This window comes from Leptonychotes weddellii, chromosome 6 (genome assembly GCF_054177405.1).
Source record: "Leptonychotes weddellii isolate Sample4059 chromosome 6, ASM5417740v2, whole genome shotgun sequence".
Taxonomy (NCBI): domain Eukaryota; kingdom Metazoa; phylum Chordata; class Mammalia; order Carnivora; family Phocidae; genus Leptonychotes; species Leptonychotes weddellii.
The window spans coordinates 66672987-66700345 of NC_138374.1; the positions used below are offsets into that span (position 1 = coordinate 66672987).

Genomic DNA, 27359 nt, shown 5'->3' on the forward strand with positions numbered 1-27359 from the left:
AAATTTTACTTTGGTTTAAGTGTTGAATGTTTTTGATTTCCTATAGACATTTTTTAAAAAGATTTATTTATTTATTTATTTGAGAGAGAGAGAGAGAGTTGTGAGGGGCAGAGGGAGAGGGAGAGAGAGAATCCCAAGCAGATCCCCGCTGAGCATGGAGACAGATGTGGTGCTCAATCTCATCACCCTGAGATCATTACCTGAGTCGAAATCAAGAATCGGACACCTAACCCACTGAGCCACCCAGGCACCCCTCCTATAGACATTTTTGAGCTTTGTTCTGGGACATGGTTAAATGACTTGGAAACAAACCATTTGGTCCTTTTGGAGCTCTTTCGAGCTTTTCCCAGCAGATCCAGCAAATGGTATAATTGAATGATATAATTCAGTTTAGGGGTAATATCCCCCCACTTCTGAATACTCCATCTGATGCTCTGTGAATTACGAGGTTTTCCACACTGGCTAATGGAAACAGGAACTATTCCAGGCCCTTTAGAGGTTCCAAGGACCATTCCTTCTAGTTCTTTTGGGTGCTTCTTTCCTTGGTTTCAGGTACTTTTCTCCCATGCATTCATGGATGGGACAAGGAATGACTGGGGCAATCATAGTGCTCATGTTGTTTATTTCTTTACATCATCACCCTTCTTTACCTGATGACCAATGTCTTGAAAATTTTTGTTTCATATATATTTGTTCCCCAGATTTGGGTTATTTCAGGAAGGAAGGTAAATCTGGTTCCTTTTATTTCACCTCATCTGCAACCTGAAGTCCCCACAGTTAATTTTGAAGACTAGGATTCACAGTTTTTATAATTGTTGATAAATTTTCTAATAGTTAACGTTTAGTGATAAACTTTTTCAGAGAGTATGATTTTAATACAAAATATAAACTTAAAATCTTAAATTTAATCCAGGTAAATTAGCTCAATCACTATTTCTAAGACTGCTTATTCCTTCAACAAATATTTGAGCACCTATTATGTAGTAGATATCCCTCAAGTTGCTGGGAGTTACAGCTATGAACAAGACAAAATCCCTGCTCTCGTGGAGTTCATGTTCTAGTGACTATGTTTTTCAAAATGTGAATGCAGTCTATATGCTAATTTGTCAACGTCTTTTTGCAAAAAAGCTCAAAGCAATATAACTAAGTGATGTCAAAATTCTAAGGAACAATGATAAATCTAGGCATAGTTTCAGCTTGAAACATGTCAACAAATGGAAAGCTCTTGAAGCACAAACAGTTGTGTAGCATCTGCGGGCAGTTTTTATTCAATTTAGACTTAAATTTCAGAAGGAAAGGGCCCTGCCTATCAGTTCGCCTCTGGGTCCCCAGTGCCTAACAGTGTCTGGATTACAGCAGGTGCTTAATAAATAAGGTGACGAAAAGATTTCAACCTGCTGGTTCCACAGGACCTCGCCTTGATTCCTTCCGGACATAATTGACAGGGAACAGCTAAGCAGAACCACAAGGATGGAAATGCTTATGTGGAGCATATGACGGCAAGATAGAAGTGTAACATGAAGCTGGCTGCTTGTCCACCATTGTCAGTTCTTTTAAATTTATGACTGGCAGGTGAGAGCTGACACTTTCCGCCTTTGGTTTGGTTCCTGCCATTTTAATATGGTTGATCCAAGTCTCTTTTCTTGATTTCCCCAGATGAGGGAGGGGAGAAGAAGAAGGGATTCTGTAGCCTTTAAACTATACTTTTCAGGGGTGTAGGTGCATGATATCTGTGGAAGTATGTGGAAAACGCGAATATGCAAATGATATATGGAAAACTTGGGATGCGTTGGAGGTGGAGGCCTCCCCTGGCCGCGTACACCCATCACCCCCGCTCACCCCCCGCCCCCCCCCCCGTAACCGACCCAGGCGCCGGCAAGCCAAGCCCACCGCGAGCCAGAGGGTAAGTGGGAGGCGTGGGCTGGTGCAAGCAGGCTCAGCTCGCGACCAAGGAAGTTTGCTGCAGCTGCGTGAGCGCAGACCCCTGGCCGCCCGGTGCCCCGGCCCACCCGCACGTGCTCGGAGCGGCCGGGGCGGGGGTGGGGGCGGGAGGAGGGCGGGGCGGGGGCGCGGCCGGGAGGCCACGTGACCCGCGGCGTGGGTATTAAGGCGCGCGGCGGTTGCTCGCGGTCCGAGCTGGTGCTTCGTCCGCGACCCAGCGTGTAGGCGTGCAGCCCCGAGAGGAGCCGCGCGAAGGTCACCCCGCGCCCGCCAGTCCGCCGCCTGCGCCTCCGCCGAGCTCCGCGCGTCCCGCCGGCCCCGCCGCGTCTCCGCCCGCCCGTCCGTCAGTCCGTCCGAGCCCCGCGCGCCCCGCCGCAGCCCCGGCTCCCCGAGCGCCATGAACCAGATAGAGCCCGGCGTGCAGTACAACTACGTCTATGACGATGACGAGTACATGATCCAGGAGGAGGAGTGGGACCGCGACCTGCTGCTCGACCCGGCCTGGGAGAAGCAGCAGAGGAAGGTCAGCAAGGGCCCCGTGCCCGCCGTCTGCGGGCTCGGCTCCCGTGTCTGTGTGTCCCAGTCCCCCGCGGGCTCGCCGGCTGCGTGCATTAGCGAGAGGGCGCGTGGTGGAGGTGTTGTGTTGTCCTGTGTCCTCGTAGCCCGGGTATCCCGTTAGGAAGGAGAACACGTCCAGGGACAGGCACGAAATTGGGCGTCCAGTGTGTGCGCGCGCGCGTGTAAGTAACGTAAGAGTCACAGAACGAAAAATGTTAGAAGAGGAACAGTGCTCTGTAGGTGTGTTCCTGCTTTAATCAGCGTTAGACCAGAATCTGAAAGAGTCTCAGGTCTGCTCCTGACCCCTTGAGTCTGTGACCTTGGCCACAGGAGGTACACTTTACTTGCACCACTGTGTTCATTTGCCCCCTAGCCCATCTCTCCCCAAATAAAAGATGTCAGATGAATCAGTGTCATTCGGCTTTCCACAGGGCTGCCCAAAGAGAAATTGCAAATCATTTCTTAAATGTTTTGGGCTCCTAAGAGAGGGATGCTGTATGAACACCAGACACTCACCAATAAAGTAATAATTATTTCACACTCTATTTATGGTTCATTGAGGTAAGCACCCAGGGAGGAGGGAGTCAGCCAGCTCTGAAAGCTCCCTGCCCTTCTTGGTTGGTGCTTTCTGGAGGCCCAGTGGAATATTCCACTATTTCAAGGTTTCTTCTTGATCCCCTTGGCTAGAACAAGTAGGGAATGCTCACCAGGAGGCTAAATCCCACCTCCTGTTTGACTGGGCACAGAGCCTGGTGGAGTCAGACATGCCAACCCAGACCTGCTAACCCAACTTTGTGATAGCGTCATGACAAAAGCAAAGTGCCGTACACGTTTCCCCCCTATTTTTCTGGGCATGAGGCAAAGTGGATTTCCCTGCGAAGGACTTGCTTTTAAGTGAATAACCTCTGTTGACCATATGTGTGCATGGGAAGTGCTCTGTGTAGCTGCCCCTGTGAGTGAGTGTGCTGTATGACATGCTAAATTAGCGTAGGACTGTGGGCAACACATACACATCCCATCCTTCTCTCCCAATGAACAGCTTTAGCTGGGAGGATCTCTCCCTATTTGGATAATTCTCAAATAACGGGACATTATTTTTATATCAGGATTTCTCTTTTGTTGTCTACCCTTTCTGGTCAAATACCATTTACTATTATTATTTTAAAGCTCTAATTTGGCTGTGTTTCACTCTCTACCTTAGTTTCCTGAGACTTTTACCACCCCCACCTTTTTGGAAACAAGAGAATGGAAGTGATAAATAGAAGTTGAGTCTATAAAGGAAAATAACATTTCAGACCTTCTACTGTTTTTTAAATGACATTGCGAGAGAAACACATGGCCTGAGGATTATTAATGTGTCATCTGGTCTAGCTGATGCATTATCAGTCAGCAAGAAGTTAAAAAGCGACTTTAACTTTCAGCATGAGTGTTTTTCTTTAAAAGAATTTCCTACAGTTTTGATTACTATGTTTTTCATGTTTTTTTTTTTTAAACTCCTAAGTCTTAGTTTCAAAGGTTGCCTTTTTTTTCTTATGAGAAATAGTAAAGTACCTAAGAGATTGGACAGGTAGTCTGCTCATCATTTTTAGGAGTAATAGTCTAATCACAATAATTTCTGTTGTTTTGGGTTTTGTGTTTGTTTTTTCTTACAGTACAATAGCAGGATAGAGCTAATGTCAGTTTCCAAAAGCCACATTGACATATATCTCCTGTCTTATTTTTTTTTAACGTATTCACAATATTTTTGGATAGAATGGCATCATTGTAATTTTTTTTTTAGGTTTGGGATTCCTGTGTGAATGTATTATTGTAATTGTATAGCACTTGACATATGTTATTAAAAAGTGGATATACTTCCCAATCCCAGTTCAAAAGAATGCTAGAAAGTTTAAAGTGAGAATTCTTTTTTTTTTCTAGATAGATTGAGTGTTATAGATGCAGGGGGGAGGGGGGAACCCCACTGCATTAGGACACAGATCTGAACAGATCTAGAAGATACTCTATTTCTACTTTTGGTATAGAACCTACTCAAGTCAATAAAATAATATTGAACTGTGAGTTCAGGGTAAGAGCAGTGGTCTCTATTTATGTCCCATGAGACAAACTGTTGGAACAGGACAAGGATAAAATACCATTGTTTCTATTGTGGGCTACCTTCTCCACACCCCATTTCAGTGATATGCTGGGTATGAGATCTGTCAACAGATGTTGGTAACACATGATGACGTCCGTAGCGTTTTAATTGATGCGGTGCCTAATTATATCCACAGTTCAGAGAGTCTTATAGGCTGTGGTAATCCTTGCTTTCTGGTGTGGAATTCCTTGCTACAGAAGGACTTAGTGAAAATATAGTGCTTTTTTTTTTTTTTTCCTTTGGTGGTGATTTTTTTAAGTTTTGGTAAAATCCATATAACAAGAAGTTTACTCTTAACTGTTTTTAAGAGTGCAGTTCATTAGGGTTGAGTACCTGCACATTGCTGTGTTATGCAACCAATCTCCAGAACTCTTTTCATCTTGCAAAACTAAACTCTGTATACCCATTAGAGAGTAACTTTACATTCTCCCCTCTCCTCAGCACCTGGAAACCACCCTACTACTTTCCATCTGTATGAATTTGACTCCTCTAGGGACCTCATATAAGTGAAATCCGACAGTATTCGTCCTTTTGCGTCTGGCTTATTTCACTTAGCATAATGTTTTCAAGGTCCATCCATGTTATAGCATCAGTCAGAATTTCCTTCCGTTTTAAGGCTGAATGGTACTCCTCTGTATGTATGTACCACATTTTGTTTATCTGTTAATCTGTAGATGGACACTTGGGTTGCTTTTGTCTAAGTATGGGTGTACAAATATCTTTTCGTGACCCTGCTTTCCAATTTTTTTGGTTTTATACTCAGAAGTGAAATTTCTGGGTCGTGTGGTAGTTCCATTTTCAATATCTTGAGGAAACGTAGTGCTTTTCCCAAAAGGAGGCAATTTAGAAGACATTGAATTTAGCATTAAGTATGTACAGGCATTTCAAAGTGCTCCCCTTCTCTTCCAGGGGTGTTTAGTAAACAGGGGTAGGGATATTTACATTCATGTAAAATTAGGCTGTCTTTCAGTGGACTTTTGCAGCTTCTGGAGCTTTGATAGTTAGAAGCACGCTCCTCTTGGAACCAAGGAACACATTCAACCTTCAGTTCAACTGAAGCCTAATCAGGAGGTGATTTGCCAGAACAGCAATGCTGACTATGTGTGCTATCTCTGTAAGCACGGGGCGCTGTCCTTCACCACTCTGGGAGGCTAGCACAGGCCTTTTAAGGAAATGACTGTGTGTTTTGAGACCTAAAGGGTCCTTACATCCTTAATTTGTATATGGCTAGCTGAGCGATAAACTTTTTTACCAGTTGTTGGGAGAGTAAGAGAGTGGTTCATTTATTCCCCATTTGGAGTTCTCACTGGTTTTAATCATCCCTAGAGAAAGTCAAGTTCTTCTGCATAGTCATAATTTAGATGGACCGATTCACCATTCACCTCAGAGTATCTCCTGTTCATCCTGTCACCCGGGCTAAAATGTTGCAAGGCAGCATGCAAGGACATGTGTGGGACCATCTGTCCACAGGGTCCAGGTTAAATAGAGAGCCGGGGAACCTCAGGGTTGCCCCTTCCAATGTCCGTGGAGAGCACCTGCTGATGAAGGGTGCAAAGTGAAGCCTCTTCTCCCCTGCCCAATGAAATCTGCCTTTGCGTGAATTTTCCCTGGGAGAAAAAGCACTACGTGTTTCAACAAGGTGAACAGTTACCGAAAGGCACGTGAACTTTCTCAGATTCATGAAACCCAGAGGACTCTCAGCACTCCCTAGTACTCTCTGACCATAATCAAGTCACTAAACCTTCGCATGTCCATTTACCTAGAAAATAAAGATAAGTGATACCTTTCTTACCTCATCGTGTTTTTCAGGATCAAATGGTTAAACTAGTCCATGTGGAAGGGGCTCCATATGCTGTAAAGGTTCAAATGTTATTATTCTCGTGCAGCAAATATTTTTATTAACTGGCAAAACAGTAGTCAGCTCCACACTTGGACTGGTGGGGGATGATGAAGCACGGATTTGTTCCTTAGTGACTTTGCTGTACTGTTTTGTGTGTGTGGTAAAATATACATCACATAAAATTTACCATTTTAACCATTCTTAGGTGTACGATTCAGTGACATTAATACATTCACAGTATCGAGCAATCGCCACCACCCTTCTTCTGAGCTTTTCCATTGCCCCGAACTGAAACTCCGGGTCCATTAAAACACTAACTTCCCATCATCCTGATATGTCCTTGTAAAGAGAGGATTTACACACTTGAACACTTGGAAAAAAATAATACATAGCTTAATATTAAGTGGCAGGTGCTTGTTGTGTAAAGAACAGAAATTATAGGTCAAATCAGGAAAGCTATCGTGGGTGAGGACAATGAGGAAGTAGCTTTGTGAGCGAGTAGGACTTGGGCCAGACCTTAATTTGAGTAGTAACTAAACATTAGCTGAGTAGAGAGGAGAGAAAAATCATATTCCTGGTTGGAGAAATGGAATGAAGAGACTGTTGTGTTTCTTGGGCAGAGGGTGGGGGGTTGATAAGTGGGATGTCACCATAATAAGTGTTTATGTCACCCTTTAGCGCCATGAAAGTACCCTCACCCCCTTCTTTCACAGGCCCCACTCACCACCCTCTGACAAAGGGCTGAAGGGACAAGCTCAGAGACGGGGAATCTAAAAGGAGAAAGTAGCCAAGGTGGCCAGGCTAGGACGCCCGGCTCCATGTTCCTGGAGGTGTCTACTGATTGTGATGTGCTTGAGGGAACATGAGGAGGAGACAGGCTTGGCTGAAGCTCATGGTGCAGATTGGAATGCAGAGAGAAGAGAGAGGGGGCCAGGTTATAGCAGACTGGGGTGAGGGTGGAGCCCTGCAGGTATTGGAGCTCCAGAGGGCCATGCTTAAAGAAGCAGACTGTTTGCAGAACGAATCAGATGCCTGAGGACCTGAGACCGGGAGACCCAGGCAGGAGCCCAAGATAGGACCCGCTGGGTAGAGTGGTGAGGATTAAAACCAGGGGCTGGTAGGAGCAATGGTGAGGAAAGCATCAACTTGAGAGTGGTCAGGAGGGATTATAAAAGTATTAAATGGCCCCATGCTATTCCACGGCAGGCTGCTGTATAAGTCCAGTTAAGCAGACATGATCCCACCCTGAGAGCTCTTGGACTGGAAACTCAAGACCGTGGTATTGACAAGAAACAAGCAAACTGATGAGGAGAGTCTGTGTACCTGCCAGGAGAGAGAAAGCCACACATCTACAGCCTATGTCATCCAGGGTGGGGGAGGGGGGTGCACTCCAGGGCGGAGGGGAGGATGGTGTGTCCCTGCGGCCACTGCTTGAAGGGGAGGGCTGGAGTTCCAAGGGGACTTTGATGTCCAGGGAAAGATGTTGGTGGATAGGCGTGGAAAGGCAGAATCTAGGATGAGCCCGAAGCAACCTCTGCCCCCGGAGGGACTGTTGTTCTAAATGCACTTGGTTTGCTGTAGATGATCACAGATGCACAGGGCGTAAGGCGGAAAAGTCACTCTTTGTCTTTGGACCCTCCCCAAGGCCCCGGGATATGTCCCGGAGCGTGCCTCACCCCTTCAGCCCAGTTCACCGCGGGAGAAACTTGAACTCCAGAGAAGATTCTCCAAGAGTGTGGGAGGACAAATACAATTCTTAGCTGGGAAACGTAATGAACGCGGCTTCAGAAAGCTGTCAGCGCATGCTGCATTCAGTTGCTGCAGCTGGGAGACACCTACAGAAAAGGCGCAGGACCCGAGTGGGTGGGGGAGCCACCATGATGAGCAGAGGAGGTGGTACGGCATACGTTGGAGGACAGTCAGAATCGTACCACTGTTTCCCTGGGAACAGTGCGAATTCTTCCAGAAAGAACAGAAAGCAGAGATTAGGGGGAACGTTTGCTAACTGCCGTGCTAGACAAATTCCGAAGGCAGGAGAATCTTGAGTGCAAGGAATTGGTCTTTCTAAAGGAGTCTGAGGAACATTTTTTATACAAACAACGAATCTGAGCCCATGCAGGCATGCCGGGGGGCACACACACCCCTCCCCTCCCCACGGTTTTCTCTGCCAGAACCTAGAAGATGCTTTGACCTGCAACCCCAGTGAAGAGCAAGATATAAATGGGGCGCAGGCATGGCCATTCATTCTTCTATTCATTTGACATTTATTATGGGCCTGCTAGGGGCCAGGGATAGAGAATTGAGTTGACACCGCCTTAGGCCTTAAGGAGCTTATAGCCTGGTTCAAGAGACAGAAAGGTCAGTGCAAAGCGCAGAGGAGGGCCACCCAGTTCAACTAGGCTGGCGAAGGAAACATCTTCCTTCCTGCCACCCAAGTGGGATCCTGGGAGTTATCCTTGGTGCCTCCCTCTCTCCCAACTCTGATGGAGCCCACCTGCTAAAGTCTTCTGGACCCTGCCCCTTCTTCCCGTTCCATACTTTAAGGTCTTCAGAGTTTCTGTGTTTCCTGCCTGGGTTAGGGTGATGGCCTCCTGCTTTGTCACCTTTCCATGGTTCCTGCTTCTCTTCGGGCTTTCCTCCATGATGCTGGCAGGAGTGATCTTTATGGAACACAAGCCTGCTCATGGTATTTCCTGCTTAAAGTCCCTCTGTGGTTCTTTATTGTCTTCAGGAGAGAGCTCAGACCTCCTACAGTGCTCTGTGAAGCCAGGTCTGAGCTAAGCTCTGTCTGCTATTCCATTTCCCCCCCAACAGGATCAAGGTCCAACCCCACAGAGTGGCCCTCACCCTGTTTGATTCACCCCTTTGCCATAGACCCAGCCCTGACGACCTCCGCCCATTCTGGAGTCCCTCCTCCAAGAGGCCAGCCTTCTAGAACATGGGTCACCTGGGGCTGTCATGGTCTCTCTGAGGACTACGAGCAGACACTCTTCTCTGGTGCCCCAGGCCAAGCACTGAGCCCACTCAGACTCTATACTCATTTGTGGAATGAGAAAATTATGAGTCCTATTTCTGAAAAGCATTTAGTTTAGTACAATTAAAAATTTTAAATGTAATAATTAAGAAACTTTTTTTTTTTACAGTCTTTATCCTTGAGCTATGTATGTATTAACTCCAATTCATGCCTGTTCTGTAGTGATTTTAAAAAAGTGTTTTATTCAAGTCCTCAAAATGAATAAAGTTATCTGACTTAATTCTTAGTCTAAGATTGAGCCTTCAAAGACAAGCTGCTTAATTAAAAAAAAAATTGGAATTTAGAGAATTTTGGAATTAAAAATTCATACATGCAGATTTATTTAAATTATAATGTGTCACCATATTAATGAGCAAAATTTCTGGTCATGTAAATTTGATTTGAAATGACCTTTTTTTTTTGCAGATTGAAAATCTTTACCCACTTAATAAAGAAAAATTACGTGAATGATTCACATAAGTATAAATTTAAATGTGTGGTTTTGGTAAAACAGATTTTTTTTTTGGAAAACACGCTGTGCTTCACGGTAGCGGAATTGGAAAATAGTGAATAGACATGGGTGATTCGGAAGAGTGTGTGCGTTCCTGGAACAGAATCGACCTGAATGCCAAGTCCAAGGCTAAGAAGTTAGCATGACTTTGAGTTGTCTTGCTTCATTTGTTTGTTTTTGTAGGAGGTAAAGGTATTAGTTATAATCCCCAGGAATAATTATACATTGAAAATAGATTCTTAGTAGTAGTGTCTGTGACAACCTTTTCACTAAAAGACCTGCAATCTTGGGGAAAAAAAACTTTCCTTTTTTAGCGATTGTGAGGACCAAATGGACAAGTCGGTGAATATGAGGTCGTTTGGGGGAAATGAGAACCGTAATTAATATGAACCTGTAATTGAGTCTTATGTAGACAGTTACAATTGAGAATGGCAAATCAAGAAATCCTACCTTTTAGAGTCATAAGGAGTCTTTATTTCATGATAGTCAAATAGGATGTGAAAATAATAATTATTTAGAAGTTAGGTAATGTCGTTGGTCTTTATTAGAATTTTGAGGAATTTTATATTAGGTTGAACCACGTGAAACTCTCGACATTGACCATTTTCACCTCCAAAAACTGCAGTTTCTCACGTTCAACCCAATAAAACTATGCTACTACTCTGTCCCACTGTGTTTGAGATCCTTGTCCGATACCAACGCGGTAGCCAAACCAGAAAACTGAATCCTAATCATTTCTAGCCTTATCTCTAACGCCTTTGGTGTTCATTTAGGAAAGTAAGGGGGATCATTGGGGTTTGTCCTAGTTAAAAATGTGAGGTTTGGATCGAGGGCTTGATATCCAATGGAAATATCAAGGAGAAGGGTCGAGCTGGAGGTTCAGGCATAGAAGCTCTCTACTCATAGGCAGAGGTTGAAACTATGGGGAGGGGAACGTGGAGGAAGATCTAAGAGGAGAGGACTTCCTCAGGAAGCGGTGATGTTACCTGCACATGGACGCATTGCTTCTCTGCATGATGTGCATGCCTCAGACGACTTGGAACCACTCGAACTGCCGAGATGTCTTTGATTCCCTTCCTGGAGAAATCTCATCTTGGTATTGCACTGGAAGTTTGCCAGGCTGAATCTGGCATTTGAATTGATGTAGCTGCTGGAAGAGAAGCTCAGGGATTTGGCTCGTGGGATGGGATATCTCTTAGCCGATGAGATAAGTTATGCTTTCAAAGGAAGTGAAAAGCTGCGAGAAATTATTTATGGTGGTGTGCTCAGGTCTGGGGCATAAAACCCTTCTGCAGTTGAAATGGCCAACGATAGGCTTTCTTGAGGAAGATTGTATTGAAAATTGGTAAGGATTACTGAAAACAGTAGAATTTGTTTCATCTTACACTAAATGTAGAATTTAACTCCAAGATAGGTTTCCTTTTTTTCTATTTTATCATTTATAAAATTAAGGCAATGAAACAAATTATTGCCCTCATTTAGATGTTTTGTTTTAAGGCTTTTAGAAAACATTACTGGTATTTTGGGTGTTGGAGAACATCAGTCATGAAAACGGTAGAAGACACATACAGAATTGTAATCAGTTTAGAGATTACCCACAGAGGATAATATTTTTCTATTTTGAGACAAACACATTTTTCAGGGGAGGAAGGGGTGAGAGTGAGATTGGGCTGGGATGTGGGGGGAGAGACATTAGTTGGAAAAAGGCAAACCATGCATTTTGTATCTTGCAAACTGTATAATTTCTATTCTGTTACTGGAAATTTATGAAATAGGAGGTGGCTGGTTATTTTATTGCCTATTTTGATCTCTATTGTTAAATTCTGAAACAGAAGGATACTTAAATTTTTTCTCGGTATAACACCAAAACAAAAAGAATTCCAGCAAGATGGTAAAAGTGATATTTTAATATGTGAATGTTTGCTAGTGAATTAAGAAAAAGAGGGGGAGGGGATTTGGCGTATTATTCTTAGTATCCCAAACTATTCAGTGTAAAGGGGCAAAGCGGCTATTTCTTTTTTTTTTTTTTTTAAGATTTTATTTATTTATTTATTTGAAAGAGAGAGAGAGACAGCAAGAGAGGGAACACAAGCAGGGGGAGTGGGAGAGGGAGAAACAGGCCTCCCGCTGAGCAGGGAGCCCGACGCGGGGCCCGATCTCAGGACCCCGAGATCATGACCTGAACCGAAGGCAGATGCCCAACGCTTGAGCCACCCAGGCACCCCAAAGTAGCTATTTCTTGGGAATCACTGTTTTAACCATCGATGCTATTCTATTCACTCTTCACAACAGTCTTGAGAGCCGAGTATGTTACCTGCACATGGACGCATTGCTTTTTTAGCCAAGGAAGTTAAGTAACTTGTCCAAGGGTTGTTGAGGGCGGGGAAGGGTAGCTGGGACAGAATAATAAAGTACAAAGATACAGCTCTGTCTCTCAATGGGAACTTTATAAAATGTGGAGGTACTAATATTTTATCGGGTCCTCTGGTCCACAAGTGGCAGAGCTGAATTTTGGAGCCAGGTTACTTAACTCTGAAGGCTGTGCTTTTAACTACTAAGCACTTTCTGGGTTTTTGTTGTTGTTGTTGTTGTTGCTTTCTGCCCAGACTTACGCATAACCTACAACTCAGAGCAGAAGCGCAGGATTCAGTATTCCTCATTTCTCACTTTACCCGTCACCGACTGCCTTTGTGGAAGGGTATGTGCCTGTGAATTTTTCGTTCCTAAATGGGTACAATTGGGGGCATCTGATGAGATGAGAGAACTAAATTTTGAGGCCTGGGGAACATTGTCATTCGGAGGTTTTCTGTAGGTCAGACTACAGCAGTTGGTGTGTTCAACAGAAATGCCAAAGGAGGAGAAAAGGGACCACAGGAAAAGCCAAGTAAACTTCTAAACGGAGTTTAGTAGAACACGCCATTAGGGGCGTAGCTTTGGAATTAACCGCTGGTCTGGCTGACTCAGTTCCAAAAGACGCCAGAGTTCAGGATGCCTAAGTACTTGAGGCAACTCCCTGTTGGAACCAGCAGATGGGACTCCAAGAGGCAAGAGCACAGATTAGAGTCATCCTCTAGGATAGGCGTGATGTCTTAGTGGACAGCAATGCTCTCTAAGATTTGGGGTCCACAGAGATTCAGCCTAAACACTGTGACGTGGCAGTACCAAGGACTCCCTTTACTTTACATTAAAAAAAAAAAAATCGCACTTTTCTGTTCTTTAACTTCCTACTACGGAAAGTTTCAAACGTACACAGGAGCCGAGAGAATATAGAACATAGTGAATCCTTCTGAACCCAGCTGGTCAAGGAAAACCCAAGTTTCCTGGATAGTGAATGTCTGCTTCTCCCCCACCACCCCAGCTTTATTGAGGTATAATTGACAAATAATAAATTGTATATATTTCAAGTGTACAGAATGTTTTGATGTGTGCATACATCGTGAAATGGCCACCAGGGATGTCCACTTCTAAGAGGAAAAACAAAGTTTTTATGTTCAACAAGTGTTTCATTCCCTAAACACAATTTTGAAAGAAATCAGCATGAAGCAGAACTTCAAAGGAGGCCGGTTGTCGCCTTTCCCTCTCAGAGCACCTCTCTTTTCACCCCAAATCCCATGCTTCCTGCTACCCCTCTGGCCATCTGGGCCTCCTCCCTCCTCTGCCCTGCTTGTACACCTCCCCTCACCCCCGAATTTTCCTAAGGATTTCTCATGTTCTTAAAAATGAAAGGTTCCCAACACCTGCCTTTCCAGAGATCACCTGTATTTTAGAGGTGACCTTTCTAAGATGATAACCACCCATTGTCTACTTCCAGGAGGGACCCTCAGGGTAGATTTCTGGCTATCCATGAGAAGAGGATGGAAGTATGCGAAGCACTTTAGGCAAATTCAGAGCTTCCTCACATCCTGTGAAAATATGAATGGTTCAGGGGCGCCTGGGTGGCTCAGTTGGTTGAGCAGCTGCCTTCAGCTCGGGTCATGATCCCAGGGTCCTGGGATCGAGTCCCGCATCGGGCTCCCTGCTCTGCGGGGAGCCTGCTTCTCCCTCTCCCACTCCCCCTGCTTGTGTTCCCTCTCTCGCTGTGTCTCTCTCTGTCAAATAAATAAATAAAATCTTTAAAAAAAAAAAAAAGTATATGAATGGTTCACTGCTAGGAGTTTGAGCCCATGTATGAAGTCAGTACTGATAGGGTATGCGCCGTGTGTAAGGAGTATCTCTCTCCTACTGCAGACTGATCTGATGAAGTGACCCTATAACCTCTTTCAGGGTTTTTGGTCTAGTTCTCTCTCCATTCCTATGACCACTGCTATCACTGCTTTGGACGGAGAGCTTGGATTTGAGACAGGAGGTGGGAAAAATGTCTGAGGGTGCTGAATTTGATACTCGTACATCTTCATTTCCTCCACCACCCCCAGAGCACAGCCGGAGGAAGGAGAGAACAGACATTTAAAGGGTTCTTGGGGAAAGGTTATTTTTAGGGGCGGTCTTGCCAAGACTGCTTCCGGGGATTTTATTTAGACACAGATCGGGCCCCTGCCTGCTTACATGTGTGCATTTCTAGGGAGCCCTGGGAGTGATGGGGGGCTGCATACATGCTGCAGCTGTAGGCCACCTCATTCCTTGCAAAAATTCATTTTATTTTATTTATTTTATATTTTCCCCCCAGCTTTATTGAGCTGTAATTGTCAGACAACATTGTGTAAATTTAAGGTGTGCAATGTGTTGTTCATTTCTCTGGCCCTCTGTTGTTCATGAAAGGGTATGAGGAGGTGGAGTGAGAGATAGGGACTTTGCATCCACATCGGCCCAGGATGGTCCCAGTTGTGGCTGGAAATTAGAAACTGCCTCTGCTTCGGCTCGCAGAAGTAATCCAGTTTAGACAATAACTCAATGGTCACTCTGTTCTGAGGACATACCCATGGCGACCTCAGAGAATGGTAAAATAATGTTGAGACCCAAATAATTTATATATAGGTTAGTAATGCCTTTTCTCAAAGCACTTGCCCATTTCTGAACTTTAAAAAATTCAGATATCGGTGAAGTGAGATTTCTTATAGTTTGGCAGATTTAAATACCAGAGTCTAGTTAGTAACTTCTGAATCTTTTAATTCACGAATCCTTTAGAAGACCAAGCCTTGCAGAGAGCTGTGGGAGTGAGCTCTGTGTGTGGAGGGACGCAGGATCACCGACCCCACTGGTGGGCCAGGTGCCCCTCTGAAATGCATGCTGCCATATGCTTTTGGTATTTGATATGCCATCTATATGGTTTTATAAATACTGTATAGACTCCCACTTCAGACAGTTTGATAATATGTGCTGTGCTTCAAGGATGCTTATTTTGCACGTCTGAAAAACGAAGGGTTAACGTTATTTAAATATGCGGACCAGTCACCAGAGTCAAATCTCTGGCTTTGTTCTTCAGGCAGTTTAAGTCTTTCTTTTTAAAAAAAAAAAAAAAATGTATATATATGTATATATATATATACACACACACACATACATATATATAGATATATGTATATATATGTGTGTGTGTGTTCAGGCCCTTGGAAATCTGGGAGTGAAGTGGTGGTAAGTATATTTACTGTATGATAAATTCACGTTTACTGTAAAGATTGCCCTTGTTTCTATACTCAGACACAGGTGGGCCTGTCAGTGTTGGACTTTTAAGGACTTGGTAAGGAAGGAGGAGAAAGCCTGTCAGAAATACCTGGTGTGTGACAGTGGGTTCTATTGCTGTAACTGGTATCTGGGTAACTGGATATTACAGACTCCAAAGGATTTCTATTCTGCGGTCCTAGAACTTGGACAGTGTGTACCTTCTCCATTAGGGTTTTGAAATGCGATGTCGAAATAGGGATTTTAATGTGAAACTTTAAAAAATCCTGAAGCAGCACTTCGTTGATTAACTTCAGAAATCTGGGGTTGCTTAATTATATCCAATTTAAGTAGTCTTTCTTTTTTTTTCAGGGAGAAATGTGGAGGACTAATGAAGTAGAACTAGCTAACATAATTACAGATAACCACAAAGACTAAAGAATCTAGGCTAACAAATTGTATATACTTTCCCGAGTTACTTTTTTAAGATACATTTTGCATCAGTCATACACATTCCCTACAGAAAATATGGATAAGAAATTCTTAAAAGTCACAATCTAGAGAAAACTGTGTTAACTTTTGGCCATATTGTCTACTAGAACACTTTATGTTATGAAAGCATATGTTGATGAATTTTATATTCTAATATATAATTATCTGAAATGTCTCAGGATATGAGGACTTCATTCTATATTTTTGTGACTACTCTCCACTCAGCACGAGTCCTAGGCAAGAACTTTTTGAAGGAGGAAATCCCTGCCTGGTTCCCTACAGTGTGGAGTGAGCAGGAACTTTGGGAATGCCCAGCTTCCCTGTTTTTACCCCTACTGTTAAACAGAGCTTTTACCATATGGAGAGGAAACCTGTAGACATACCTGATTGAGGGGGGGGGGCTATTCCTGACTTAGAACCGTGCTCTGGTCCAAAATACTAATGCACAGAATGTGGTGTGTTACAGAGAGCTGTCTCGTTCTAAATGAACGCTTTAATCCCTCTGTGTAGGCAGCCATTTATTTGGGTCCCTGAAAATAGTAACAGTATGGTGAACTTGAATTAAAGAATATTTATTTTGCTATCTGTGTCGTACAAGCTGCTTCCCCTGTTGCCGGGATGGGCCGAGGAGGGAAACATCAGTTGGCTTTTCTAAAGAAAATCTTGAATTCCTCAAGAAGAGAATAATGAAAGTATAATCAACGTTTGCTGTTGCCTAAAACCAAGCAACAGTTGGGTCTGCCCTGTCACAGAGCCACATCTTGCTCATAATTACCCAGGCTCCAAGGGAACAAGTTATTTTGGGAAGCATAGCTCAGGATCAATCATATGTAAGGCTGTTTGTTGGGAGCCTTAAATGCTTGCTTACCAGAAAGTCCTCAAAGGAATTCTCCACGTAGCTCGTGCCAGCTTGGGGGAGGCAGGTGTGACCCCACAGAACTCCCAGTCAGTGGCTAAGTCAGGCTCATGGCCTGGGGATTGCTCTAAGCTTGCATGACCAAGCACCCAGAGCACTTTCATGTGGTTCTTTGAGTTTACCACTTTTTTTTTTTTTTAAACCTTTTAGAGCAAAAATGACTGAGGCTTTGACTCTGAAGATATTTGGTTAGTTTAACATATGCTTCCAGCCGTAAAATAGTTTGGGAAGAATCTGTATATTTCTAACCTCCTTTTTTCCATGTAACAGTTAAAATGGAGAGTTTCATCAAGATCATTTGCTAACTGTCCTTTGGAAGAAAGAAAGCTATAGCTTTTTTTTTTTAATAAAAGGTTTTTTAAAATAAGCTTTACAAATTTTTATATAAAAATTTTGTTTCAAGAAGTTTTTTAAAGATTTATCCATTTATTTGAGAGAGAGAGAGAGCAACACGGGTGGGGGGAGGGGCAGAGGGAGAGAATCTTTAAGCAGCCTTCCCGCTGAGCACAGAGCCCCATGGCTTGATCCCACGACCCATGAGATCATGACCTGAGCTGACGCCAAGAGTCAGACGTCTAACCGACGGAGCCACCCAGGCGCCCCTGTTTCAAGAATTTTAAAACACCCCTTGGAATGAAAGTAGAGGTAGCATGAGTTGCAACTAACCCTGAGAATCAGCGGATCAGAGAAGGGTTTGATGTCTTTGCTGTGTTGCTTCACATGCCTTGCCGATAATAGAGACGAAGAGATGAGTAATTGCAGCTGAGAAATAAGAATCAGGAGTGTGGGACGCCTGGGTGGCTCAGTCAGTTAAGCGTCTGCCTTCAGCTCAGGTCATCATCCCGGGGTCCTGGGATCGAGTCCCGCATGGGGGAGCCTGCTTCTCCCTCTCCCACTCCCCCTGCTTGTGTTCCCTCTCTTGCTGTGTCTCTCTCTGTCAAATAAATAAAATCTTAAAAAAAAAAAAAAAAGAATCAGGAGCATGAGTAATAAGGACTCCTGTAAGTGGTGATAAAACGTTTGCGGGAAATTTTCTTGAGCAGGGAGGAAATTAACAGATGGAAATACTTTAGCTTCTAGATAAATGTAAGATCTATATGAAACAGAAAAGTGCTAAATAATTCAGCCCAAATCCAATATTATTTATGGTGATTTGTATAAGAGGGAACATGGGGACACGTATTAGACTTTAAACGGAGGCTTTGACATAGAAAAGGAATCCAGTAAGCTGAGACTTAGGACAGTTGTCATTTTCACAGGACAGGGGAAGCATTCTGTAACTTAAGATCAGCAAATGATAGACTTCAGTTAGTTCTGCGTATCATTCTTGTGTATCAGTTACTATTTGTCTTCACCGAAATCAGTAACATTTAGATCGGAATAATGAATATTTCAGCATATTTGCATGTTGACCTCTCTTTAGATCCTAAAGTATTAAAAGACAATTCTTACATAAAGGTAAAAAAATCATGACTCTCACACAAATATAAAAATGAACACATGCTAAAGATGTTATTTAACTCACTGGCAAAGAAAAAACTGGAGAGGAGTTGCAAGCAGTTAAAAAAAAAAAAATCCAAAGAATAGGCACATTTATAGATTAGGAAGAGTTAAATGAATGTCCCTCTGGGAGGAAGGATTGTCTCTGTACCGAACAGAATGCTTTTCTTGTCTATAGGCAAGAATTACTTGCATGGTTCTCCTTTATCTATGACTTATGAGTTGTGGAATAGCATGGAAGGCGTGCTGTAGACAATGATCAGGTTTCCCATTGAAGCCCAGACTTTTCCCTTATATAAAGTAGCCTTACTAACTGTCATGACACCTTTCCAAATTCCCTAACTTTGATCTGTCCCATCCTTTCTGGAAGGTATGGAGGAGATTCCACATACCAGAGAGGCTGTCCCTCAAGCCGGAATCCGTCTGGGCTGGATTTGGCTTTGTTAAAAAACCTGAAGAGCATTTGTTTTTGTCTCCTGTTAGGCAGTCTTAGAGCTTTTAGCACCTTTCTTTATATATTCTTCACAGCCCAGGACCTAAATGGTAGCCCGTCTTCTGAGCCTGGTGACTGACGCCTAAAATTCAGGGTTCCAAATCCCTGATTAAAACCAGACATGGATAGAATAATCTTTTCAAGTGCTGGGAGAGAACATCTTTAACCTACCCACTTAAAGAATCATCCATTAGCCGGATTCTATTTTTAGATGCCCTCAGCCGTGAGGTTGTCTTTTATTTTTCACAAGGTTTTTTTTCTTTTTTGGCAAGATTACAGAGTCTCTTTTAACATTTAAGGATTCTGTAGTTAAGTTTGACATGATAATTTTTTAAAACCTGGAACTTGAGCAGATAGAGATTTTTTTTTTTTAGCAGATACAGATTTTCAACTCCTCAGTCTTTTTTATATTGAAATTTCAGTCAAAAAAAAAAATTTGATTGCTATCTTCTTTACTCTGTCCCAGAAAGTCTGACAAATCAGATCCTATGCAACAGAGAGTCATTGAGCGTCACTATGTGCCAGGTACTGTCCAGAGCACAAAGCAAAGACCCCCCTTGCGTCTGTGTCACTTTCACCAGTATTTTTGGGAGTGTACAAGTGGTGTCACGTGCCAGGTATTTCTTTTTTTTTTTTTTTTTAAATTTTATTTATTTATTTGAGACAGAGATAATGAGAGAGAGCAAGCACATGAAAGGGGGGAGGGTCAGAGGGAGAAGCAGGCTCCCTGACGAGCAGGGAGCCCGATGTGGGACTCGATCCTGGGACTCCAGGATCATGACCTGAGCCGAAAGCAGTCGCTTAACCAACTGAGCCACCCAGGCGCCCTTTTTTTTTTATTTATTATTTATTTGACAGAGAGAGACACAGTGAGAGAGGGAACACAAGCAGGGGGAGTGGGAGAGGGAGAAGCAGGCTTCCCGCTGAGCAGGGAGCCCGACGTGGGGCTCGATCCCAGGACCCTGGGATCATGACCTGAGCCAAAGGCAGTCGCTCAACTGACTGAGCCACCCAGGTGCCCGGGATTTGCTTTTTTAACAAGAGTTAATTTTGAGGCTCTTTATACTTAGTGTATTTTGAACCAAGTCCTGATTCAAATGTAGCCCTTTATATTAACGGCCTCATGGAAATAAGTTTTTTAAAAAATGCAGGGACAAAATCTGTTTACTGCTATGGGCAAAAACTAATGCTTTGAACACCTTGTTCCTTGAGGAAGTTAAGATATGCTAATGATGGTCTTTGTTCTCTGAACAGTGGTGTGAATACTTGGGGGAAATCAGGAAAAGATGAAGTCCTGGCATCTTTCTGGATTCGTGGATCCCAGACCTTCTCCTCTCCTTTTTCTGTCTGTACACTGTAACAGTTGATGAAATGTGCTAAGCAACAGCATGTTTGTGCTTAGTTATCGGAGGTGGAATATCTCTTACTCTCTAGTAGCCTTAAGTCGTGACTGTAGGCTATTTTTTCTATGCAGTGGTCTTATTCCCTTTTAATTTAAACCCCAAAGCAACTCAAGTTTCTTTGAATTGCCATCACCGACTGCTGTTCTTTTGTGTTTCTGTCGCATCTGTATTTGTTTTTCTTTTTTTAAAGAATTTGAGAGCGAGAATGAGAGAGAGAGCATGAGAGGAGGGAGGATCAGAGAGAGAAGCAGACTCCCCGCTGAGCAGGGAGCCCCCTGCCATGCGGGACTCGATCCTGGGACTCCAGGATCATGACCTGAGCTGAAGGCAGTCGCTTAACCGACTGAGTCACCCAGGCACCCCGCATCTGTATTTGGGAAGTAGTTTGCATTCTCTTTCATTTATCATACATCACGGTCAGCTAGTTGAATTACGTGCACAGTGCATTCCGTGGGGGAAGCAGCAAGTCACAGGGGAGAGGGGCTGACTCACCCACACCGGACTCTCAATGGGTCACAGAGCCAGGAATCAGGTTTTAGGGCCGCTGTGTTTCAGGGGGTGCTAAACTGAGCTGTCGCCTGCCGTGTTATCTAGCAGGATCTTGGAGACTCAGCAGAGATTTGTGGGCAGAGAACAAAAGGGCTGCCCACCGTGTAGTTAGATGCCTGGTTATACAACTCATGAGAACATGAGGGCTCCAGATGGACTTCCAAGACATCTTACAATTGGTTGCAACACATGCAGGATCCTTAGAATGGACACTTTGATGCTGACACACTTCTCTCTTTGGTTGAATTTTTAAAATGTCATGTGAGTAGTTGAGAGGTGTACCTGGGCACTTGGCAACCTTGAAGGTTTGGAATCTTTTTCCAGATCAGATGATTTAGGCTGACCAGTCATCACCGTGAGTGGCTTCTGGGTCCAGAGAACTTCCTTAAAGTTTTTACAAGATGGTTACGTGTCTGAATATTTAAACTTAAGGCCATGCTGCTATGGCCTCGTTATATGGATCACCCAGTGCGCATCCTCACCTGGTGTGTGGACTGGGATCTCTCAGCTGAGGGGATTGTGAAGCTTTGTTGTGAACCAGAAAGTTCTGCTTCTGCCAGCCACGTGGGGCAGGAATTTCTGCCCTCTCTGTGCAGTGTCTCCTTCTTAAACCCTAAAGCTGAGATCACGTTTACTTCCGAGGAACAGCTCTGACCTCCTCTCCTGCCTTAATCGGAGAGTTTACAAACGGGGGCAGCTTTCTAGATGCTCCCCACCTCCTTACTTTTCAAATATTTTTTAAAAACCCAGGTAAGTGATTAGAAGGAATCTTGCCAGATTGGAAGTCTATGAGGTGGAAAATAACACACCCTTAAAGTGATTCTTGTAAATAGAAAAATACATGGAGCATTTTTAGAAAATGAACTTAAACCAGAGTGCTTTCTGCTAGCTCTATGTGAGAATGTGTTCAGAACCAACGTGATAGATTGTGTTGGTCAGCCAACTTTTATCGTTGTTCTCCTCCTGATAACCTTTTGAACTGGTTCCTAGAGTTGATCATAACAATTATTATCCCCCCTCCCTTTTTTTTTCTGTAGCTGGGAAAGTGTCAGGACATGAAGGACAAATAATTGCATGGTGTCCGAGTCAGAAATAGAATCTGAGTTCTGAGCCACAACTGCAGGCTGGACCGGGCTCGACCTCCCCGTCTCCTGGGGCCCGCTCGTCCCACCCCACAGGATGCAGGCCAGGATCGGCACGGCGAGCCTCCTGATGCCTTCACTCACTGAGGAAAGCAAGCTGTAGGCAATCTCAAAATCACAGAACACTTTGACAGTGCCCCAAACCGTTTGGGACCTGACAGACAAGCTGTGTGATAATCGGTGGGCTTGAAAGCTGAGAGCTTCTTCAGAACTTCCTACCCGCCCCCCCCACCCCAAGCTTCATACTGTGGGCTCTGTCCGAATGTCCTAGCCCTCAGCAGGCCCCGTTCTCCTCCCTTCAGAAAAACCCCACAAGCTTTTCTGAGTACCCATTTTGGGAAATGGGATCTGAAATTAGTATTTTATGTCATTATTATCAGAGGAAAAGCTAGTGTAAAAAGTATAAAGGAAATTTATAGATGTTGTCTTGCCGTATTTTTGGTTTGAAGAAAACAGAATAGTAAGTTGAACAGATCGTCTTAGAGGAGACAGACCAGGCCTAGAACCTTATTTCTGAAAAGAATTAATAATTATCTGCTAGCATGAAATGAACTCGTGTTCAGACAACTGTGTCAGACACAAGATTGATTTTTTTTTTTTTTGGTCTTTATCTGGGTAATAATCTCTTCCAGGTAGAGATATGAACTCATGTTATGTAAATCATTTTGATTAGAAGACCTTTCTTCCCTCTCTCTGGAAAAGTCTACAATGTAGGCTGTTATGTCTATAGGCTTAATTAACTTAAAAAGAAACCAAAAGCAAATGGATATCATTCAGTAACAGGCGTATCTCAACATGTCAGTAAAGATACGGTACTTTCTTTGCCATTATGCACGCTGTGCTGATTGTCATAGAATTTACCTTTGAGAAAGACGATAGGCTCACAGTTTTTGTGGCCTAGGGACTTTGCCAGTAGGTTCTTCAGGAAAGAAGGAATGGCCTGACCTGCCAGTGAACGAGACTAACCCTTCTTGCTAACGCTACTCATGGGAAACTCCTTCCACTGGTATTGTTATCAACCGCCATGTTTTGGGTGTTGAGGAACGTTTTCTGGGCCTCTAGATTGTGTTCAGGAATATAACAGAGGGGGACTGAGGATAGTTTGAGTATCTTTCAGACTTCCTGCATGAAAACATAATACTACGAGCCATGGAAACACAGCCTTAACCTCTGGGCCCTTCTCCTTTGCACCCTGTTGTGTGCAGAGATTTTGTGCCATAGCCAAGGTGGGCCTCTATGGGCAGGGCCTCCCTGCTCGGCGGGGAGTCTGCTTTGCCATCTGCACCCGTAGGACCACCCATCCTGGCCAGTGCCTCCTGGGTTGTGATTCCTTACGTTTGGGGAAGAGATACCGACATTTGTTCCTGTTGTCTGAGGAATATACATTTGGAGGCAGTGCCTTCCTCTGATTTTCCATCTTTTCTCCGTGTGTTTTGAACACCCTTTCCCTTCGTTTTCTCGTGAGCTTCTTTGGAAGGTGTTAAGAACCACAGATATCAGCCTTTCTCTTCTGGAGATTCAGATCTTCCTTAACTCACGTTGGGGTTATATCTGGATAACCCCATGGTAAGTTAAAAATATCTCAAGTCAAAAATACATTCACTGCACCTGGGTGGCTCAGTCGGTTAAGCAACTGCCTTCGGCTCAGGTCATGATCCTGGAGTCCTGAGATCGCGTCCCGCATCGGGCTCCCTGCTCAGCGGGGAGTCTGCTTCTCCCTCTGGCCCTCCCCCTTCTCATGCTCTCTCTCTCTCTCAAATAAATAAATAAATATATCTAAAAAAAACGCGAAAATACATTCACTACACAGAACCTACCAGACATCATAGCCCAGCCCAGCTGACCTTAACTGTGCCCAGAACATTTACGCTGGGCTACAGCTGGGCAGGAGCATCTAACACAAAGCCTACTTTATAATAAAGCGGTGACTGTCTCGTGATTGAATACCGTACCCAAAGTAAAAAACAGAAGGGCTGCGTCTGGGTGCAGAATGTTGGTAAGTGGGTGGGTTGCTGACCTTCGGGATCCCGTGGCCGCCTGGACCCTGCTACCCCTGTCCAACCTTACAGGACAGGCTTGTACCACACAGCACTAGCCTGGGAAAAGATCCAAATTCAAAATTCCAAGGGTGGTTTCTACAGAATGCGAACGGCTTTCGCACCACTGTGAAGTCAGAAAATTATTAGGTCCAACCATCATAAGTTAGGAACGTCCCATCTTGGTTCTTTGTATGGCTCTGAAAGGGTTTTTTTTATGTGCCTGTTTTTGAGCTGCTTAACCCAAAAGCATTGGGTTTTTATTTTTTTATTTTTATTTTTTATTTTTTTAAAGATTTTATTTATTTATTTGACAGAGAGAGAGACAGAAGAGCACAAGCAGAGGGAATGGCAGAGGGAGAGGGAGAAGCAGGCTCTGCACCGAGCAGGGAGAGGGAGAAGCAGGCTCTGCACCGAGCAGGGAGCCCGATGCGGGACTCGATCCCAGGACCCTGGGATCATGACCTGAGCCGAAGGCAGACGCTTAACCATCTGAGCCACCCAGGCGCCCCAAGCATTGGGTTTTATCCCTAGGTGCAGAGGAGCAGGGAATGAGCCGTTCTCCAGGAGAGAGGTAGAGGAAGCAGGAGAGGAGGTTGGAGGACCTCACATGTGACTGAGCAGCTTCCGGGTTGAGCCAGGGCCTGTAGACACTGCAGCCTTTTTCCTTGGCGGGCTGTGTCTGGTTCACAGAGCACCATTTCCCTTAAGAAAGGACATCTGGCTTGGTAGTCTGGTTTGACCCAAGGAGCCTGCCTCTAAACCCATGTGGACCTACCTCCCTGCCATGCTAGTCCTCCAAGATTTAGTTCCCATGGACTTTAAAGATGTGCCTTGCTATCAAGTAGCAAGACCAGCCACAAGGAAGCCTTCAGGTAAAATGTGTGGGGTTTTGCTCTTGCTGTTGTGCTTTGTCTCCTACATAATTAGGCTTTTCACAGAAACTCAAGATGATTGGAAATGCCTAAGAACAGTCTCTATAGGCCACGGTAATTAAAACTGTAAATAGGGGGCGCCTGGGTGGCTCAGTTGGTTAAGCGACTGCCTTCGGCTCAGGTCATGATCCTGGAGTCCCTGGATCGAGTTCCGCATCGGGCTCCCTGCTCGGCGGGGAGTCTGCTTTGCCCTCTGACCCTCCCCCCTCTCATTCTCTCTCAAGTAAATAAAATCTTCAAAAAAAAAAAAAAAGTTCTCGGGGTGCCTGGGTAGCTCTGTCGTTAAGCGTCTGCCTTCGGCTCAGATCATGGTCCCAGGGTCCTGGGATCGAGCCCCGCATCGGGCTCCCTGCTCAGAGGGGAGTCTGCTTCTCCCTCTCCCACTCCCCCTGCTTGTGTTCCCTCTCTCGCTCCCCCTGCTTGTGTTCCCTCTCTCGCTGTCTCTCTCTCTGTCAAATAAATAAATAAAAATCTTTAAAAAAAAAATAAAACTAAATAGAATGAAAGTTAAACATTCTGATAAAGCTTAAAATTCCTTTCCAGAGTGCACTGGCCTCTTTGCAAAGCTGTTATCCCAGAGCTGGCGGGGGTTCTTTTTCACATTTAAGTTGGTTAGTTACCACCTTTATTGGCTCTTAGGAATGCTCATTAAAGATAGGGACACTTCATTAGACCCAACTAAGTAAACTGACCTTTTAGATTAAATCTGTTCTCCGGATTTGCACAAAGGAATTATTACCTATGGTAAATTACCTTCGTTGGGGGTATACCTATCAAAAGGTAGTATCAGACAGGCTTCCCCAGTGTTTCATAGCGGGGTCAGGATGCTTGCAGCTTTGGGGTTATATTCAGAAGTGTTTCTGCCACTTTTATTATTATGACACTTGGGACTTAAGTAACATGGTAAGAAGATAAGGTAATTTGCAGCAGCCATAGTTGCTCATTTTTAAGTCGCATCTAAATAAAGGCAACTCTATAAATATTTTATGTCATTATATTTTTCTGTCAATTCCATTTTTAAAAATCACAACGTGTTTTCTTGTGCCTTTCCCAAAAGGTTAGGTGTATGATTAGTCTCAGTATTGTCAGTTAAAATAAAACAAAATAAAACCCAAACATGTTTAAAGTCGTTTTGCTTGTGGAAAATGGGGCCTAGGATGTATTTTATTGAGAGGTAACTGTCTAGAAACAACCTCAATGTCTATCCACAGGGAGCTAGTTACATAAAGTATGGTGTATGCACTACAGTGGAATATTATGCGACCATAAAAAGGAATGATCTGTACTGATACGGAATGACCTCTAGGTTGTATTTTTTATGTGGGTAAAAAAAAAAAAAAATCCAGGTGCAGAACAATGTCTATATTCTGATATGGATTAAAGGACAAAAAAAAAAGGAGTGTGTGTCTGTGTACTTACATATGTATCAGAGATCCTTGAAGAGTTAACATGCAAAACTGAATGTTCCCTCTGGGGAACAGAACTAGGTACCTGGGAATAGGCAGACAGGGACGCTTTTCATTTTATCCCCTTTTTGTGGCCCTTGAATTTTGAGCTAGGGAAATGGATCGCCTATTCAAGAAGTAAAGAGATAAAACTAATATTGAAATAAATACATGATAGACTCTTCCTAACAATCTTAGCTTCAGATTCCAAAGTTTGATTACCTAGGGCAGCACTGTCCCATCCAGCTTTCTGTGATGCTGGAATGTTCAGTATGGGCACCATCCAGCTCAGTAGCCACCAGCCCCCTGCAGCTTTTGAGCACTTGAAAGGTGGCTTATGCAACTGAGGAACTAGAATTTTTAATTTCCTTTCATTTTAGTTAATTTACACTTAAATAGCCACCCATGGCTAGTGGCTACCATATTGATTGGGGTTAGATCTAGAGTATATGGTTTCGAATATCTCTTCTGTTTTGAGCTGACTGAAGTTTAGAGGTGTTTTAGGAGAAATAATTATTCCTTTAGGCTCTCAGTAAAATGAATTTTTTAAGTCCAAGAAAATGCCTACATTCTTTTTGCCCTCGAGCTTAATGCCATTGTGTATTTGTTGAAATAAGTGACTGTTAGATTTGAAAATCTTTATTACCCAGGAAAATCATTTTTATGGAAACAGTATCTTCTTGTGGTCTTGCATGGAAGCTGTCTGTTTTTTAGGGATTCATTTTCTCTTCTGTAACACAGACCCTATTTGCGTGTCTCCCCACAGAGTAACGTGCTGGGCACTTTGTTCTTGAGTCCCACAGCTGTTGTGACACAAGGGGACAGTTTGCATTCTTAGCCAGCAGCTGCCAGAGCC

The 27359-nt window shown here is 43.8% G+C and overlaps 1 protein-coding gene across 1 annotated transcript in view; it reads left to right on the forward strand.

Annotated features, from left to right (window-relative positions):
- Positions 1-2197: 2197 nt before the first annotated feature.
- Positions 2198-27359, forward strand: part of ACTN2 (actinin alpha 2) — a 65798-nt gene continuing 40636 nt past the window's right edge. Inside the window, exon 1 of the mRNA XM_006738269.3 lies at positions 2198-2464. Within this exon, the coding sequence (XP_006738332.2) occupies positions 2339-2464 (126 nt within the window). The 5' untranslated portion in view covers positions 2198-2338. The remainder of the gene's footprint in view (positions 2465-27359) is intronic.